General features: G+C 31.2%; 1 protein-coding gene across 1 annotated transcript in view; it reads right to left on the reverse strand.

Moving 5' to 3' along the window:
- Positions 1-904: 904 nt before the first annotated feature.
- LOC111639277 (putative ATP-dependent RNA helicase DHX33) overlaps positions 905-15,242 on the reverse strand; it is a 60,741-nt gene continuing 46,403 nt past the window's right edge. Inside the window, exons 16-19 of the mRNA XM_023385112.1 lie at positions 14,678-14,749; positions 9,721-10,223; positions 6,079-6,145; positions 905-1,430 (exon numbers count right to left, since the gene is read on the reverse strand). Coding sequence (XP_023240880.1) covers positions 1,275-1,430; positions 6,079-6,145; positions 9,721-10,223; positions 14,678-14,749 — 798 coding nt within the window. The 3' untranslated portion in view covers positions 905-1,274. The remainder of the gene's footprint in view (positions 1,431-6,078; positions 6,146-9,720; positions 10,224-14,677; positions 14,750-15,242) is intronic.

Here is a 15,242-nt window from a genome sequence, read left to right on the forward strand (position 1 = left end):
AATTAAATTTAAACCTAAATAAATAATTTTTATAAGAAATAACTTTCTGAAGAAGATAATTGGATTATAATTTATTGCAGTAAAATAAACTGAACTTAAAATGAAACTATTTAATTTTAAATACAAAAATATTCTGGAAAATTTCATATTATTTGATAGATATCATCAGTTTGTTTTGTTAAGTTTATGGCAATACAACACTTAGGCAATCTGCCTAGGGGGATGCCTTCTGGGAGATCTTTTTAAGGATAACTGGTCCCTATTCAGGCATTACAGATGTGGAGAAAATCAAAAAACTCCACACGGCAAGACCATCCTGGCAAGGTTTGAACCCATGACCGAACTCCCAGTTGAACATGAAGTTCAATCGTGGGTTTGCAGGAAAGGGAACCGCTTGGCTACTGGTGGGCACAGATATCATCAGTACTAATAATTTTGAACCAAAACTTATTCCTAGATTTCAAGCAAATATTTCTCATTTAAATCATAAATTATAAAACTGATATTAAATATTTTTTGTAAGTAAATATTTGTGATTTTCATACAATGCAACNTTTCATTTTAAATACAGAAATATTCTGGAAAATTTCACATTATTTCATAGATATCATCAGTTTGTTTTGTTAAGTTTATGGCAATACAACACTTAGGCAATCTGCCTAGGGGGATGCCTTCTGGGAGGTCTTTTTAAGGATAACTGGTCCCTATTCAGGCATTACAGATGTGGAGAAAACCAAAAAACTCCACACGGCAAGACCATCCTGGCGAGGTTTGAACCCATGACCGAACTCCCAGTTGAACATGGAGTTCAATCGTGGGTTTGCAGGGAAGGGAACCACTTGGCTACTGGTGGGCACAGATATCATCAGTACTAATAATTCTGAACCAAAACTTATTCCTAGATTTCAAGCAAATATTTCTCATTTAAATCATAAATTATAAAAATGATATTAAATATTTTTTGTAAGTAAATATTTGTGATTTTCATACAATGCAACAAATTTAAATGACGTTTATTATTTTAAATACACATATTCTTATTTAATATGTGGGATTCAAAAGCTAAGATAATTTTTTTATCTAATTGAATCTGACAATTGGCAATTCCAATAATTGAAAATTTATTAAAACCACATAAAAGTTCAATTATAAAAGTCTACATGCCAGTTGCAGTCATTTTTTTTGTCATCACAAAAGCTACTATCATAATTCATTATGCAATTAGCATCATATTTTAATCATGTTGATAAAACATAGTTTTGGTTAATCAGAACCTAAATACATAAGACCACGATTATGTCAATCTGAAAATCATACCTCATATAACATTTTGATGTCTCCACTAATTCTGTATACATGATGTATGTAGGTTTCATTCCAAAGATGCATGAAGATGGATGGATTGCTACTGGCTGTCGAGGAGTATCTATCTAAAATAAAGAGTTTAGTCATTCATATTAAATATTTCAATAATATAGAAAAATTACTATTATGAAGTCTTATGTACAATGTTTTCAAATATTATGCAATCAATTCAATCTATTGGTATCTTATAAGTTGTTAGTACGCTATGATAAACGTTTTTAGATAAATAAATAAACAATGAATGAAAAACATAGTAGATATTTAAGGAAACAAAGTCTTATTTCTCAGAAAATGCCAAAAATGATGTTTAAAAAGGGTGTTGTGAGTTTGGTACATGGTTTAATGTTTGGGACAATCAGTTATATCTGTTGAAGATGGCCTATTAGCTTCATTGGGAGCTGAACCATATTTGGAAAATCACTTACATCCACCTTTTTAAATCAGTAAGCTTTAGTCCTTCAAACACAAACATTTTCAATAATTTTTAATGATGGTCTTCAGACTTAACTTTTTTGATTCAAAGTTTTTGAGGCTAAAAATGACATTCACACTGGAAGGGGAGGGACTTATGACAGGTTAGACAAAGTCCAACAAGGGAGTGGGGAGGGGTTAAGCTTCAGTGGACATCCATTTATTTCATTGAATTTTACACAGTTTATGCATTTTATTACATTTATTTCAAAATTTCTTGTATGTTTCGTTTTCGCTTATGGTAGCTATCATTCATAAAGTCATGACAGTTTTAAGGAGAATCAAGTTTTGTTGGAAGTTTGAAGGGTTTATGAAAACTTGGACCAGAGGGGGATGGGGAGTAAAACTTTCAAGAAAAATGCAGATGTAATTTATGGAGAGGAGAGCCCCTTTGAAAATAACAGAAAAATATATTTGTGACATTCTGAGGGGGGAAATGAAAGTAATTAAATAATTCAATAATTAAGTTACATGTTAATATGGTGATGAGAGGATCAAGCCAAAGGGAAAATAAATAGTAGAGAAATAAATAACCAAGTGGAAAAAATCCACACACATCCTATTTCTCCCGATTTCTTAATAGATAAGACCGATCAAATATCTCTCCAATTTAACAATTATTACTAAGGTTGTAACCCAAACCCCGACCTTAGTCACTACCGGCAATTAATTTGATAGGTTTGACAGCTGTTATCAATTTTATGAAGTAAGACAAGTAACAAAGCTGGATAGAAAGTGTCAATAATTCATTGAAACAGCCGATTCGTATAAACAACACAGTTCGAACTTAGAACACATTACTGCAAGATTGCATCAGCCAGAAATGGGTATAAAAAGAACTTGTACCCAATCATCAGGGCGGACATCAGCAGTCACCAGCGGACATCACCAGTAGACAATGACCCGCCATAATCAAGAGAAGAACTCCAGCCACCCATATCTACATTGCCGGATTCACCTCCTTCAGACTCTTAGCCTTAGAGCACTGATTGTTCAGCCAACATCACATAGAAGAATCTAGGAGCTATGAAGAGATCTATGAAGTATTTGTTAGATATGTGTAAACTCTCTCTCTGTGCCTAGATTTAACAGATTTAAATTTGTTGTGCCACTTATATTTGTGTAGCTTATAACATGTATAATCCCATCTTTAGCTATACTTGTAACTTTATGTATCTTAGTCTAGAGCAGTGTTTCTTAACAGGGGGGCCATGGCCCCCTGGGGGTCCATAAGAAGTTTGCCGGGCTGCCAAATTATGCAAAATTTCCATCAGAATATAATAAAAAGAAAATTGATGTATAACCGAATATCGTATTGAAAAGTGAAATAAGAAAGATAAAGTTTTCGTATTTAGTTTTTTTATTTATTTCTTTCTACATACAACTTTGTTAGTACAGAAGAAATAAATGCAAATATGCTATTTACACCACAGTATTTACATCTTTTATTTCAAAGTAATTCTAAGAAACTATTAATGCTTGGAATTTTAAAAGTAATTAGGAAAATAGTAGGCTTAGTAGTAGGCTTTGAAATTTTAAATGTTTTTGCAAAAGATATGTAAAATCTTTACAAGTTGTGGGTGTTTTAGTTTTAGTTTAGTTTTAGCATCGACTTTGGATCGAATAATCAAACCAAAAATTAACAAATTAGTTGAGGATATTCAGCAGCAGAAATCTCATTAAATTATTTTCAAATATATTTTGTTTTTTCTATGAATTTTTAAACATTTCTTATTTTATTTTTTGTTAAAAATTAATCAGATTTTATGTTTAATTGTGAATTTTGGATGTTATTTAAATAGATAATAAAATAATAAAGTTATGTTTTACATTTATTATATAAAAAAATAAAACAATAAAAAAATCAATTTATTATAGATAATTTAACAAATATAAATTATTATTAAAAAAATGGGGGTCACAAAAAAATTATGAAATATTTGGTGAGCTGCGAGTATAAAAAGGTTAGGAACCTCTGGTCTAGAGAAATATTAAACTGTGATTGTGCTTATTTTAAACCTGTCTGTTTATTGGAAACAACAAACACCTATCAGCTTACCTACACGTATTCTCCACTATATTTATAGCCCTCCTTAAAAGAATTTTCTCTAATTACCATGTGACAGGGTGCAAGATAAAATCCCTATGTGGTGTCAGTCCTGACATTGACCGGGAATTCCAGATCCATGACCTAAATATAACTCCCAAACCATCCTAGACAATGTGAATGGGTTCTACCAACCCGTTGCCGGTAAGCAGAGTTGAGAGTTCGCCCTCTTGGTTCTCACATATTCAACAGAACATAGAATTCTTGAATATAGTTTAAACTATTGAATATTACAAGCAGTATTTAACATTTACAATTACCAAACTGAATAGAATTATGTTAGTGCATACTAAAGGCAAATAGTTATAAATAATTAAATACTACCTAAAATTGATATTTCATCCTAGTGTAGTTTTATATGGTGTCGGCATTACAGTAGAGCATCGTTTATCCGAAATGTCAATTATCCGAAAGAATTCCAGTCGACAAATTTAAATTTTCGCCAGTGCTGTGGCGCTGCAATCTTTGGCTATGTCTTGGGCTACTCAAATATTTTACGTTTTTGATACTAAATTAACTTCTGAAGTATAATTTTTTATTGTTTTTATATTTTTCAATATATTTATTTTGTTTGTACAAAATAAAAAAATAATTTTTAACAATACAATAGTCTTCGTTAGGCTTAACATCAATGAAAATTCAACGCAAAGCGACACACAACGGAGAAAAATTTCAACATGGGATAGGTTAATATATTTTTTCGTACATAATCAGTTATCTGAAATATCAATTTACCGAACAACCCCAGTCCCCAATTGATTCGGGTTGATTCAGATAAACGACGCTCTACTGTATTACCTTGCATTGTGGAGAACCTTGTATAATGACTTCCACACTGTTGAGATGCTACAAAAGTCCTTTTAGTACAGATTTTTCTCTAGAAAGTCAAATTATATATCTCAAGCTCCTCAAGCCTCTTTAGGGTGAACAAGTTGTATATGAGCATTATTACTTCTGTGTCTTTAATGTTTCTACATTTGGGTCTAATGCATAAAGATTAAAGCTTGCTGATTTAAATAGGGTGAACATAATTGATTTTCTAATTGTTTCTGGTTGTGTAAACATTTATCAATACATACTATAACAAGCTGGCAACTGGTTGTAAAACTTCACTTGATCAATTCTACTAATATTGATATTTACAGACATATATCAAAAACTTTGCTTTACTAGAATCCATTCTAATAACAGTTTTTCTCTAAAAATCTTTAATTAGAGTGAATGTAGGACAGATACTTTTGTCATATCTTTTTAAGAATTTGGAATTATGTCTCATTAAATATTTATAAGCACATGAAAAAGTGCTCAGAAATGTATAAATTAATTTAAATACATTTGTTACAGCACATAAATCAGAGCTTATCTTAATCATCAAGAAAAACAATCTCATTTTGGATTAAATATTCAAACATGAAAAAAAATATAGATTGTATATATAACATTAAATGACAACTAATTGATAAAAATAGCATGTCAAAATCTTGCAATAAAAGAGATAATACAGTACTCAACATCTGACAGGACAGGAACAGAGATTATCTACAGGTGATAATACAAGAATTTAGAAATTGCTAACACAAGCTTCATTAATTTCTTTCTTTCAAATGTTATAAATATTTAATAATATTTCTATCATTACTTTTTAATTTTGTTACATTTTTATATTGTTTAAGTTTATGTATTTTAAGTAATTATTAAAGCAATATAACATCTATACATTATTTCATTACACAAATTTAAAAAAAATCATTCCCCATAAGATTTTCTCCCGAATCCATATTTAGATATGGAACGTATCTATTTTGAACTACTAAACCACAATATTAAACTGGGAGATTTTATCTTATCTACATTTCCCATTATTATCTTAATCAAAATTTACAAAATTATTTACATTCTCAAGAGTTTGCAAATGTAGAAATTCTCAAAAATAAACTAAAATTTTGATTGTTCCACAAATCAATAGATTTTTTTCATACAGGATTTAAAAAGTTGATAGATAGATATAATATTATTGGAAATAGTAATAAAAATCTTCCCATTACTATGTAATGATAACTGATTTTAAAATAAATTTTGTGATTTCTGTAATTTAAAATTAGTCTAAAATAAGTAACATTCCATGATATACTTACAGATAAATAACCACCTTCTGTTTGTAATTCAGCTACATTCATAAATAGGCCATATGTAAGACATTTCCTATAATAAAAACTGAAATTTTACTTAAACTCATAAAAATAATAAAGTGAAAAACTTCATACATTCACTAACAATGACATATATACATTCACAAAAAGTTTTTACAAATAATTGATAATAACTATATAAATCATAGTTCATTATTTCATGTATAAACTTTTAATTTAGAAGTATATTAGATTAAGAAAGACAATATGACAGTTCAATTCTGTGTTTATATAAGATAATTCCAATTTTAAAATATGATAGCTCCTCATTATATCACTCATTTGGATATATTGCATGTTTTTTGTCTTTCAAATATAAAAGCATCTTTAGCAAATAATGGATAGATAAATCAATTATATTGTACCATTTGAAACATTGTTCATTTGGTTTGTCTCTACAGTATTTTAATTTTTTTCAAACCAAGAATACTATAAAACAATACATTTGATATAAGCTTCAATAAAGATGGTTATATCTTGTTTACTAATGGATATGTTGAGTAAAATGCATGTAAAATATTTTAAAAGTATCTAAACATTCACAAAAATAATTCCCAGATCTCAGAAAATAACAGTCTTACAGCAGAGTCCACTTTTATTTAGACACTTTATTGAGAGACATCTTATTTTTGTGAATTTATATTTACTATCCTGGCCATTTTATCAACCTAAATATTCTGTTCTCTATAAGTGACTAAGTATCTACTTATATAAGTCATTGATGCCACCATTTATATATCTGTCATCTGTAATTTGTCATGGAATGCCTAGAACGCACACTAGGGAGCATCCCTAGCAATGATTTTCAGCTATTATTTAAATTAATAATATATTTTATTTATAACAGTATATATTTTATAAATACTAAAAATAAAAAATATTCCTAGTTTTAAAAACAAGTAAAAAAATACTCTGACTTCTCTCAACTTCGAGGAACGATACAAGTTAAACAGACAAACTTGATTGTAATATAAATAAGAAAAATGTTAAAATATATTAAAAAAAAAAATGTTAAAATATATAAAAAAGAAAATTGTATTGAAAGAAGAATTATTGAGCATTTTTGCATCATTATGCATGCAAATTTCATAAATTTAAATACCAGGATGAATGTTGATGCATGCTGGGAAAAGTTTACTTGACATAAAACAGGAGCAGTGATCGATAGTCTGATGTATCCACTGATGAGGCTTACTCGTGAAGCAAAATGCATTTGGAGTATATCAATTGTAGATAAAGTGGAATAAAAAAGCTGGTAATAATGAAAATTTAAGTTTTCGTCATTAGTTTGTCTGTTTAACTTGTATTGTTCCTCGAAGTTGGAAGAAGTCAGAGTATTTTTTACTTGTTTTTAAAACTAGGAATATTCTTTATTTTTAGTATTTATTAATTATACTGATCCCATTGTTGTTAATTATTGAATATATAATTTATTTATTAACAGTATATATTTTTATTTTTATTTGTAATAGGAATTTATTATTTATATAAATATTATTTATACCATGGAATGACACCGCTGCTGCTAGAATGTCCAATAGAGGACATCCCGGGTTACTAGTACTATATAAACAGCTAGTACACAACATAAAAATAAAACAGAACTGCATTTGAAACTAATTCAAAACAAATAAATCACTTAACTCATAAATTTTTAAATAAATGAATCCTAATGTAGTTAAATTTGATTTACAGTAGTACCTCAGGATACGAACACTTCAGCATATGAAATTTTCAGGATAAGACATGAAATTCGAACATATTTTTGCTCCATGGTACGAACAAAAACTCACCATACGACATTACATTAGTTCACAGTGCCACTGCCATGATCACATGTTCCTTCTGTTCATTGGTCTCAGTCCACGTGTTTGCTTTGTCATGGAAGGATCTCACTCAATAAAGGAAATCTTGAGGTATTATCAGAAAGTGACTGATTTTATTGAAAAGAAACATCTCGAAAAGGTTCACACTGGCTGTATTGCTGCTCAGTTTAATGACATTTGCCTAAGTCATTTTAGAAACATTTTAAAAAGTAGGCAAAGCCAAACCTCTTTGGATAGATATTTTACCAAGCGACCATTATCCAATGAAAGTGCTGGTGGAAGTGAAGGAAAGAAAGCAAAAAGCAGTAATAAAAAATTAAAAATATATATGTTACTGTAAATGACCGATATCTGGCGAATGTAAACATTCTCCAGTGAATGTCAGCATTCACACAGTTGTTTTGTGTATGTATGAAATATTTGCTAAATATCGTTATTTCTCACTTTCACCGGCAAATGTCGACATTCAGCATGCACCGATGGTGAATGTTGAATAAAAATATTTTTGTTGTTGTCGAAAGGTTGTTGTCGTCAAAAAATATTTTTATTATGTTAAGACAAAAATGCAACTTTTTATTATGTCAAAATAGGATAAAGCTTAAGTAACAGCACATGTAAATAAACTGTTAAACCTAAAATGAACAGTACATTCTAAATCACCAAAGAAAATAATACAATAATAAACTTACACATANAAAAATATTTTTATTATGTTAAGACAAAAATGCAACTTTTTATTATGTCAAAATAGGATAAAGCTTAAGTAACAGCACATGTAAATAAACTGTTAAACCTAAAATGAACAGTACATTCTAAATCACCAAAGAAAATAATACAATAATAAACTTACACATAAATTATGTGATTAACGTTATACAATCTTATTTATCGCAACAACTTAAACTGTTATGGCACTTTGAATTGCACAAGAGTTCCTTGCTTTTACAAATGCATTTATTCGTAGAACACTTTTTTGTAATGACAGCGTGTATAGCCTTGCCCCCTTCCACTTTTAGAATTAGCTGCAGCTGCTTCTCTCGGCAATATTTCTTGAGAAAAAATCTCATCTATGGAAATTAACCTTTCTTTACAAATTAGAAAGTGATTATGGGTATAAAACTGCTTCAGGGTACCATTTTTGTTTGCTAATTTATAAATGTCAGAGTCTTCTATTCCAACAACAACCGCCAACACATTTTGGGTATCTGTACGGCCACAGTCGACATCAGGAACTTGTTTTCATAGGGTATCACCAATTTGAGCAGAAGAAAATGGCAAAGAACTTGGCGACAAACTGTCGCCTCTCTCGGGTGTCGTTTCGACCTCCACCAAAGCTTATCTGTGCTTGTCGACATACACCGATGATTGTTCGAATGTATAATAATATAACCAAATATTCAGTCTTTCACCGATGTATTTTGTATGTGTCAACATTCACTGGAGAATATCGATATTCTCTAATTTCAGTTTTTCACAGTAACATATATACAGGGTGACCCAACAAAAACGAAACGGCGGAGTTATCGTGTTCGTCCAAGCAAATCGCTCAGACAGGTCGATTTTAATCTCAAGGGGGACATTTTCTGCAATGAAGTTTTTGCGATTCTGAATACAACAGACAACAAAAAATTTTAAAAACTCATTCATTTTTTTATTAACTAAACAAACATTTATTTCAAATAAAGTAACAAACATAAGAAAAAGTTATCAAGTATTCAATAAATGTTCGAATTGAGCACCACTAGTCTCCATACAATAATACAAATTTTGCTCAAAACGGTTCCTTACACTTCGGAAAGTTTCGGGTGTTATTTTAGAACACTCGTCTACAATTCTTTGTCGTAATTCTTCAAGAGATCCTGGTTCGGTTGCATAGATCTTACTTTTTAAATGTCCGCAAAGAAAAAAATCAAGAGGACTAAGATCTGGGGATCTAGCCAGCCATTCTAAAGGACCTCTACGTCCGATCCAATGCCCAGGAAAAACCGTGTTCAAAAATTCTGTAACTGGCCTTGCATAATGCGGGGGGGCTCCATCTTGTTGGAAAGTAAGGTGGTCTTCTAAGTATCGGTCGTCATGTTCGACGATATCAACAAGTAATGGATGTACAACATTTTCAAGTAAATCTAAATAACTTTCTCCCATTAGATTACCACCTAGGAAAATGGGGCCAAGTAATCGATCTCCAAAGATTCCGGCCCACACATTTAGTTTTTGTGGAGTTTGGCTATGAACTTCACAAAATATGCTTGGGTTATTATCTGACTAATATCGACAATTGTGACGATTAACCGTTGAGTTTAAAAAAAACGTGCACTCGTCGGAAAAACAAATGTTAAAAAGATAATCCACGTCAACTCTTAATCTTTCTGTCATAATTTCACAAAACCGTTGTCGCCGATCAAAATCATCTTTATTTAATTGGTGAACTAAATTAATTTTGTACAGATGAAACTTGTGAGTTTTGAGGATCCAGCAAATAGATGTTCTGCTTATGCTAGTCACAGCCTCCAGCTTCCTTATACTTAAAGTTGGGTCTGCAGCAACTTGCCCCAAAATCTCAATCTCTGTCGCTTCGTTTCTTACTGGAAGTTCACGTCCGGGAGTGCGTTTTTTGTTAGCCACAGAACCCGTTAACTTAAACTTTTGAACCAACTCTAGAATGTATTTTGCATTACAATGTTTGTTTGGATAACGTTGATTAAATAAATTTGCAGTAAGATGAGCATTCTCGCCATTTCTGAAATGAAGAGTTACTATTTCTACCCTTTCAGCAATTGTGTAAACCATAACGATTATGTGTACAAAAATTCACAATAAACAAATAATAATCTTAAATTCGAATTGAATCACTATGTGGTCAAGCTTAATGTGAACACTACAAAATACAGGTATAACATTTGGAAACAGATAACACATTATCAACCTTAATTTTATGATCAACTTATTTTTCCTTGCATGTGCGGTCTAGCTTAAAAGGTTTTTTTTTTATGTTTTTTAATAGTTTGTGTTACTTTTTGCTGAAATAAATGTTTGTTTAGTTAATAAAAAATGAATAAGTTTTTAAAAATTTTGTTGTCTGTTGTATTCAGAATCGCAAAAACTTCATTGCAGAAAATGTCCCCCTTGAGATTAAAATCGACCTGTCTGAGCAATTTGCTTGGACGAACACGATAACTCCGCCGTTTCGTTTTCATTGGGTCACCCTGTATAAAACAGAAAAGATAAAAAAAATTAGTGTTAAGTTATTTTTAAGTTATTGTTACATTATGTTATGTAAGTTAAGTTTTAGTATCATTTCCCTTCTCCCTCTCCTCCGCAACCAGTTTACACCTCCACCATCGTCTATCCTCGAAGGTAAAGTGCAAATAAAACTACATTTTTTTTAATCAATTATTATTCTATTATGATTATTTATACATTTACAACTACAAAACACATTTTTCAGTGTTTTCCTCACTAAAGTTTTTTTTTTCAATGTACTATTTAGCTTTAATTTGAGTGTGTTTTTCGTGTTGGAACGGATTATTTGATTTTTCATGTAATCGTATGAGGAAAAATGATTCACCTTACGACATTTTCATGATACGATCTCAGTTTAGGAATGGATTAATTTCATATCCTGAGGTACTACTGTATTAACATTTTATATACTATTATATGAAAATTTAAACAGGTAGACACATTTAAATATGCATTAAATATTAGACAGTTTAATTGCTCAACCATTCTAACAAATATAAGTTTTTAAACATTTTGAAATTGCAAAGCAAAAATGCAATATTATTATTATGTTGGGTTTAGTGAGTTATACTCAGTTGGCACTGGTTGCTGTGTACTATATCGGACCAGAGTCAAGGCATAGAAACCAAAACAAAACAGAAATTAAATATGTGTGCCAGTGTGATGTGTGTGTATTGAGGAATTTCCTAACAATGTGGCATGTATTCAATACAGTGGCCTTCTGTAGTGTGATGTATGTATTTCTACCCAATTATAATGTTCCCAGGCTTTTGTGTAGTGTGTGTGTGTGTGTGGTATCACACCTGTACAGGAGAGAATGACAGGTACAATAAGTACCCTATCCATGCTTGACAGGTGCTTTCCTTCCTGGGAGAGTTCTGTGTATTTGCTGATTTTTTTCAGTGCATGTGTTTTGTACATTGTGAGTGTTTGGAATGGAATATGTCTATAATGTATGTGATTTTATTGTGTTTGTCAATGAGTGTGATGTCTGGTTTGTTGTAAATTATTTACATGTGATTCATTGGCTCTGTCAAAGTACATTTTGTGCATATTGTTTTCCAATACTGTCTTTGGAATGAATTTGTAGAATCGTTTGTGGATAATTTGTTTCTTTCAAGCTCTTGGAGTATTATATTTGCTACTTAATTATGTCTATGTAAACAATCTGTGTGCCAAGAGCTTGCAACCAGAAGTTATGGGAAGTTTGTGTTGTATAGTTTCTGGCATGATGGGACATTTTCTGCATGTGTCATTTGTGACTGATGTATCTTTAAGAATGTGTTTCTGTAGTTTTTAGTATTTATGACATAATCCTATATGGCAATCATGAATCCTTTGGTCTCCCCAAGTCTTGTCAACAAAATCCTGGGCCAGGTTGTAGGGATGCCTGCCATGGTGTGCCTTTCAAACCCATAATTGCTTAATAGTGTCTATGCTTTTTATATGTTGTGTCATGTCTGTATGTTGTGAGTGTAAGTTTAATGGTGTGTTATTTGAGTCTGCTAGAGTTACTGCTTTATGTAACTGTGATGTTTCTTGTTTCTTGTAGAAAAACTCTTGCAGAGTCTGTATTTGTTTGTAGTAAAGGTTTACTATTCAATCAGGCCACATCCGCCATCTTTATGTGGAAGGGTTAATCTTTCTGTGGCAGATTTAGGATGATGTTGTTTATGTTTAGTAAGTGTTGTTCTTGTTTTCCTTTAGAGTAGCTCTGTGTGAGTCCAATGTGTAACTCCAAAAGAATATGTGAGTACTTGGACAACATATGTGTTTGTTGCTTTAACTGTGTTCTGAGAATAGTGTTTAACCTACTTCAGTATTCTTTAATTAATCTTTGCTTTACTTGTGCATGTTCTGTTAGTTTGACCTGTTGGAATCCTAAATACTTGTAGAGCTCACCTTCTTCCATAGATCCAATAACATCTCCATTTCAAAGTGAAAAATCTCCTTTCTTCAGGACTCCTTTTTCTATGTGAAGTGTTTTGCATTTGTCTAGGCCAAACTCCATTTGTATGTCCTTGGTGTATGAATGTGTGATTTGTAGGAGTTGATGAAGTTGATTTGTATGGATGCATAAAGTTTTATGTTGTCCGTGTACGAGATGTGACAAAGTAAACTGTTTTGTTTTTTTTTCATTGTAACCATGTTTGTTTAACATGTTAGATAATGGGTTCAGGGCTAAGCAGAACCAGAGAGGACTCAAGGAATCTTCTTGAAAAATTCTTTTCTTAATGAATATTTGGTTTGTTTGTTTGGAAGTATTACTAACCCTGAGATGGTAGTGTTGTTCTCCAGTGCTGCATAGTGTTTTCGAAGAATGCAATGAGTGATGGATGTATTTTGTAGACATCTTGAATATATAGCAGCCAACTGTGTGGAATGCTGTTGAATACTTTTCTATGGTCTATATGACATGTGTATGTTTCTGTGTTGTTTGTGTGCTTGCTGTAGAATGACTGAATCTATGAGTAACTGTTCTTTGCATCCCGTGATTTCTACGGCAATCTTTTAGTTGTTCTGTAAGAATGTTGTGATCTTCAACATGTTTGTATATTTTGTTTGTAATATAGGATGTCAATAATTTGTAGTGTTGGAAGACATGTAATTGGTCAATGTATTGTGTGGGGTCAGTGTATTGTTGTTTTTAGGTTTCATGTAGGTGATGCCCTGAGTAAGAAATTTTGGCATGTCTTGTGCATTGATATTGATGTGTGTTAGGTTTTTAGCTAGTTTCTGCTACAATGATGTAACTTTTTGTACCAGAAATTGTGAATATTGTCTACACCAGATGTCTTCAAGTTATGTGCTCTGTTAACAGCATAACAGATGTTGTGTATGTTTATTTCAGCACAAGGCATAGTTGGTATGTTGTGCAAGTTTTTGTTCTCCTCCTTGCATCAGCATTGTGTGTGACAGCACTAGAACAAAGAAGACCAATAGTTTGTGAGTTCTTCTTCTGTTGGTGTGCCACTGTGCTGTGTATCAGTGTTTGTTTTGTTACCAATTTGTCTGTAAAAGAGTTTTTCATTGTTTGTAAATAAATTTATTTTGTTGTTTTCATAGCATACGTTTTGTATCATTTGAGTCTACGTACTTTGGCTGAGAGTTTTTGTTTTAGTGTATCAACGTATTCTATAACGTGTGTGTTGTGATTTCATGTTTTGTGATGTTCATGAATTTCTTGAAAATTTTTTCAGTTGTTTCTTTAATTTGGGTGTCATGTTGTTTTTAGTATATTGTGTCAGCCTGCATAATTGCTGTCTAATGTAATTTATTTGTATTTCTATTCTTCTCTGCCAGGCAGGCTTATGAAAGAATTGTGTTTTGTGTATATCTGTCTGCAATTGTATTTTCAGTCCATAGTGTGTCACTACTGTGAGTGCCCCAGAATAAACTAATGTATGAATGTCTGAGAGTGGATGTAGTGTGGTAAATAAATGAGTGTTTACATAATTTAGTGTTTTTCCTATTACCTTAAATGTGTAGATTTTTGGTATTTGTGGTCTTTGTGTGGGAACTGTACCTGTATATTTAATGAGCATTTCCTGAAATAAAAGTGAGCGCATATTCACTAAATCTATATCATCGATGATAACATTATCATTGATGAACGAGGAAGTGTCTGTGGTATCATTACTGATTATTTTATTGCTATTATTAATTTTGTTGTTATTATTATTATTATTATTACAGTAATACCCTGAACTTACACGATAGGTGGGACCGAGCGGTAACTGCGTAAGTCGAATTCGTGTAAATCGGAGTATAATTTCGCATATAAATACATACAAATAATTTTTAATTGGGGCCGGAGACTAAAGAAAACAATAATTTAGAAAACAATGTTTAATAAAATCTTAGATAATACATATATATAACAAATTAGGGCTATATTATTTTACAATTTTTCACATTTACTTGATTATTACGCCATAATTTTAACATTGTTTCCATCTCAGCGATAATACTGTGACGTTTACCAATGATGCTTGAATTTAAAGATTGAGCATTTTTCACAGCTTCGAGAATTTTTTCTTT

The sequence above is a fragment of the Centruroides sculpturatus genome, unplaced genomic scaffold, assembly GCF_000671375.1.
Source record: "Centruroides sculpturatus isolate CEXI.00-Female unplaced genomic scaffold, Cexi_2.0 scaffold1346, whole genome shotgun sequence".
NCBI lineage: Eukaryota > Metazoa > Arthropoda > Arachnida > Scorpiones > Buthidae > Centruroides > Centruroides sculpturatus.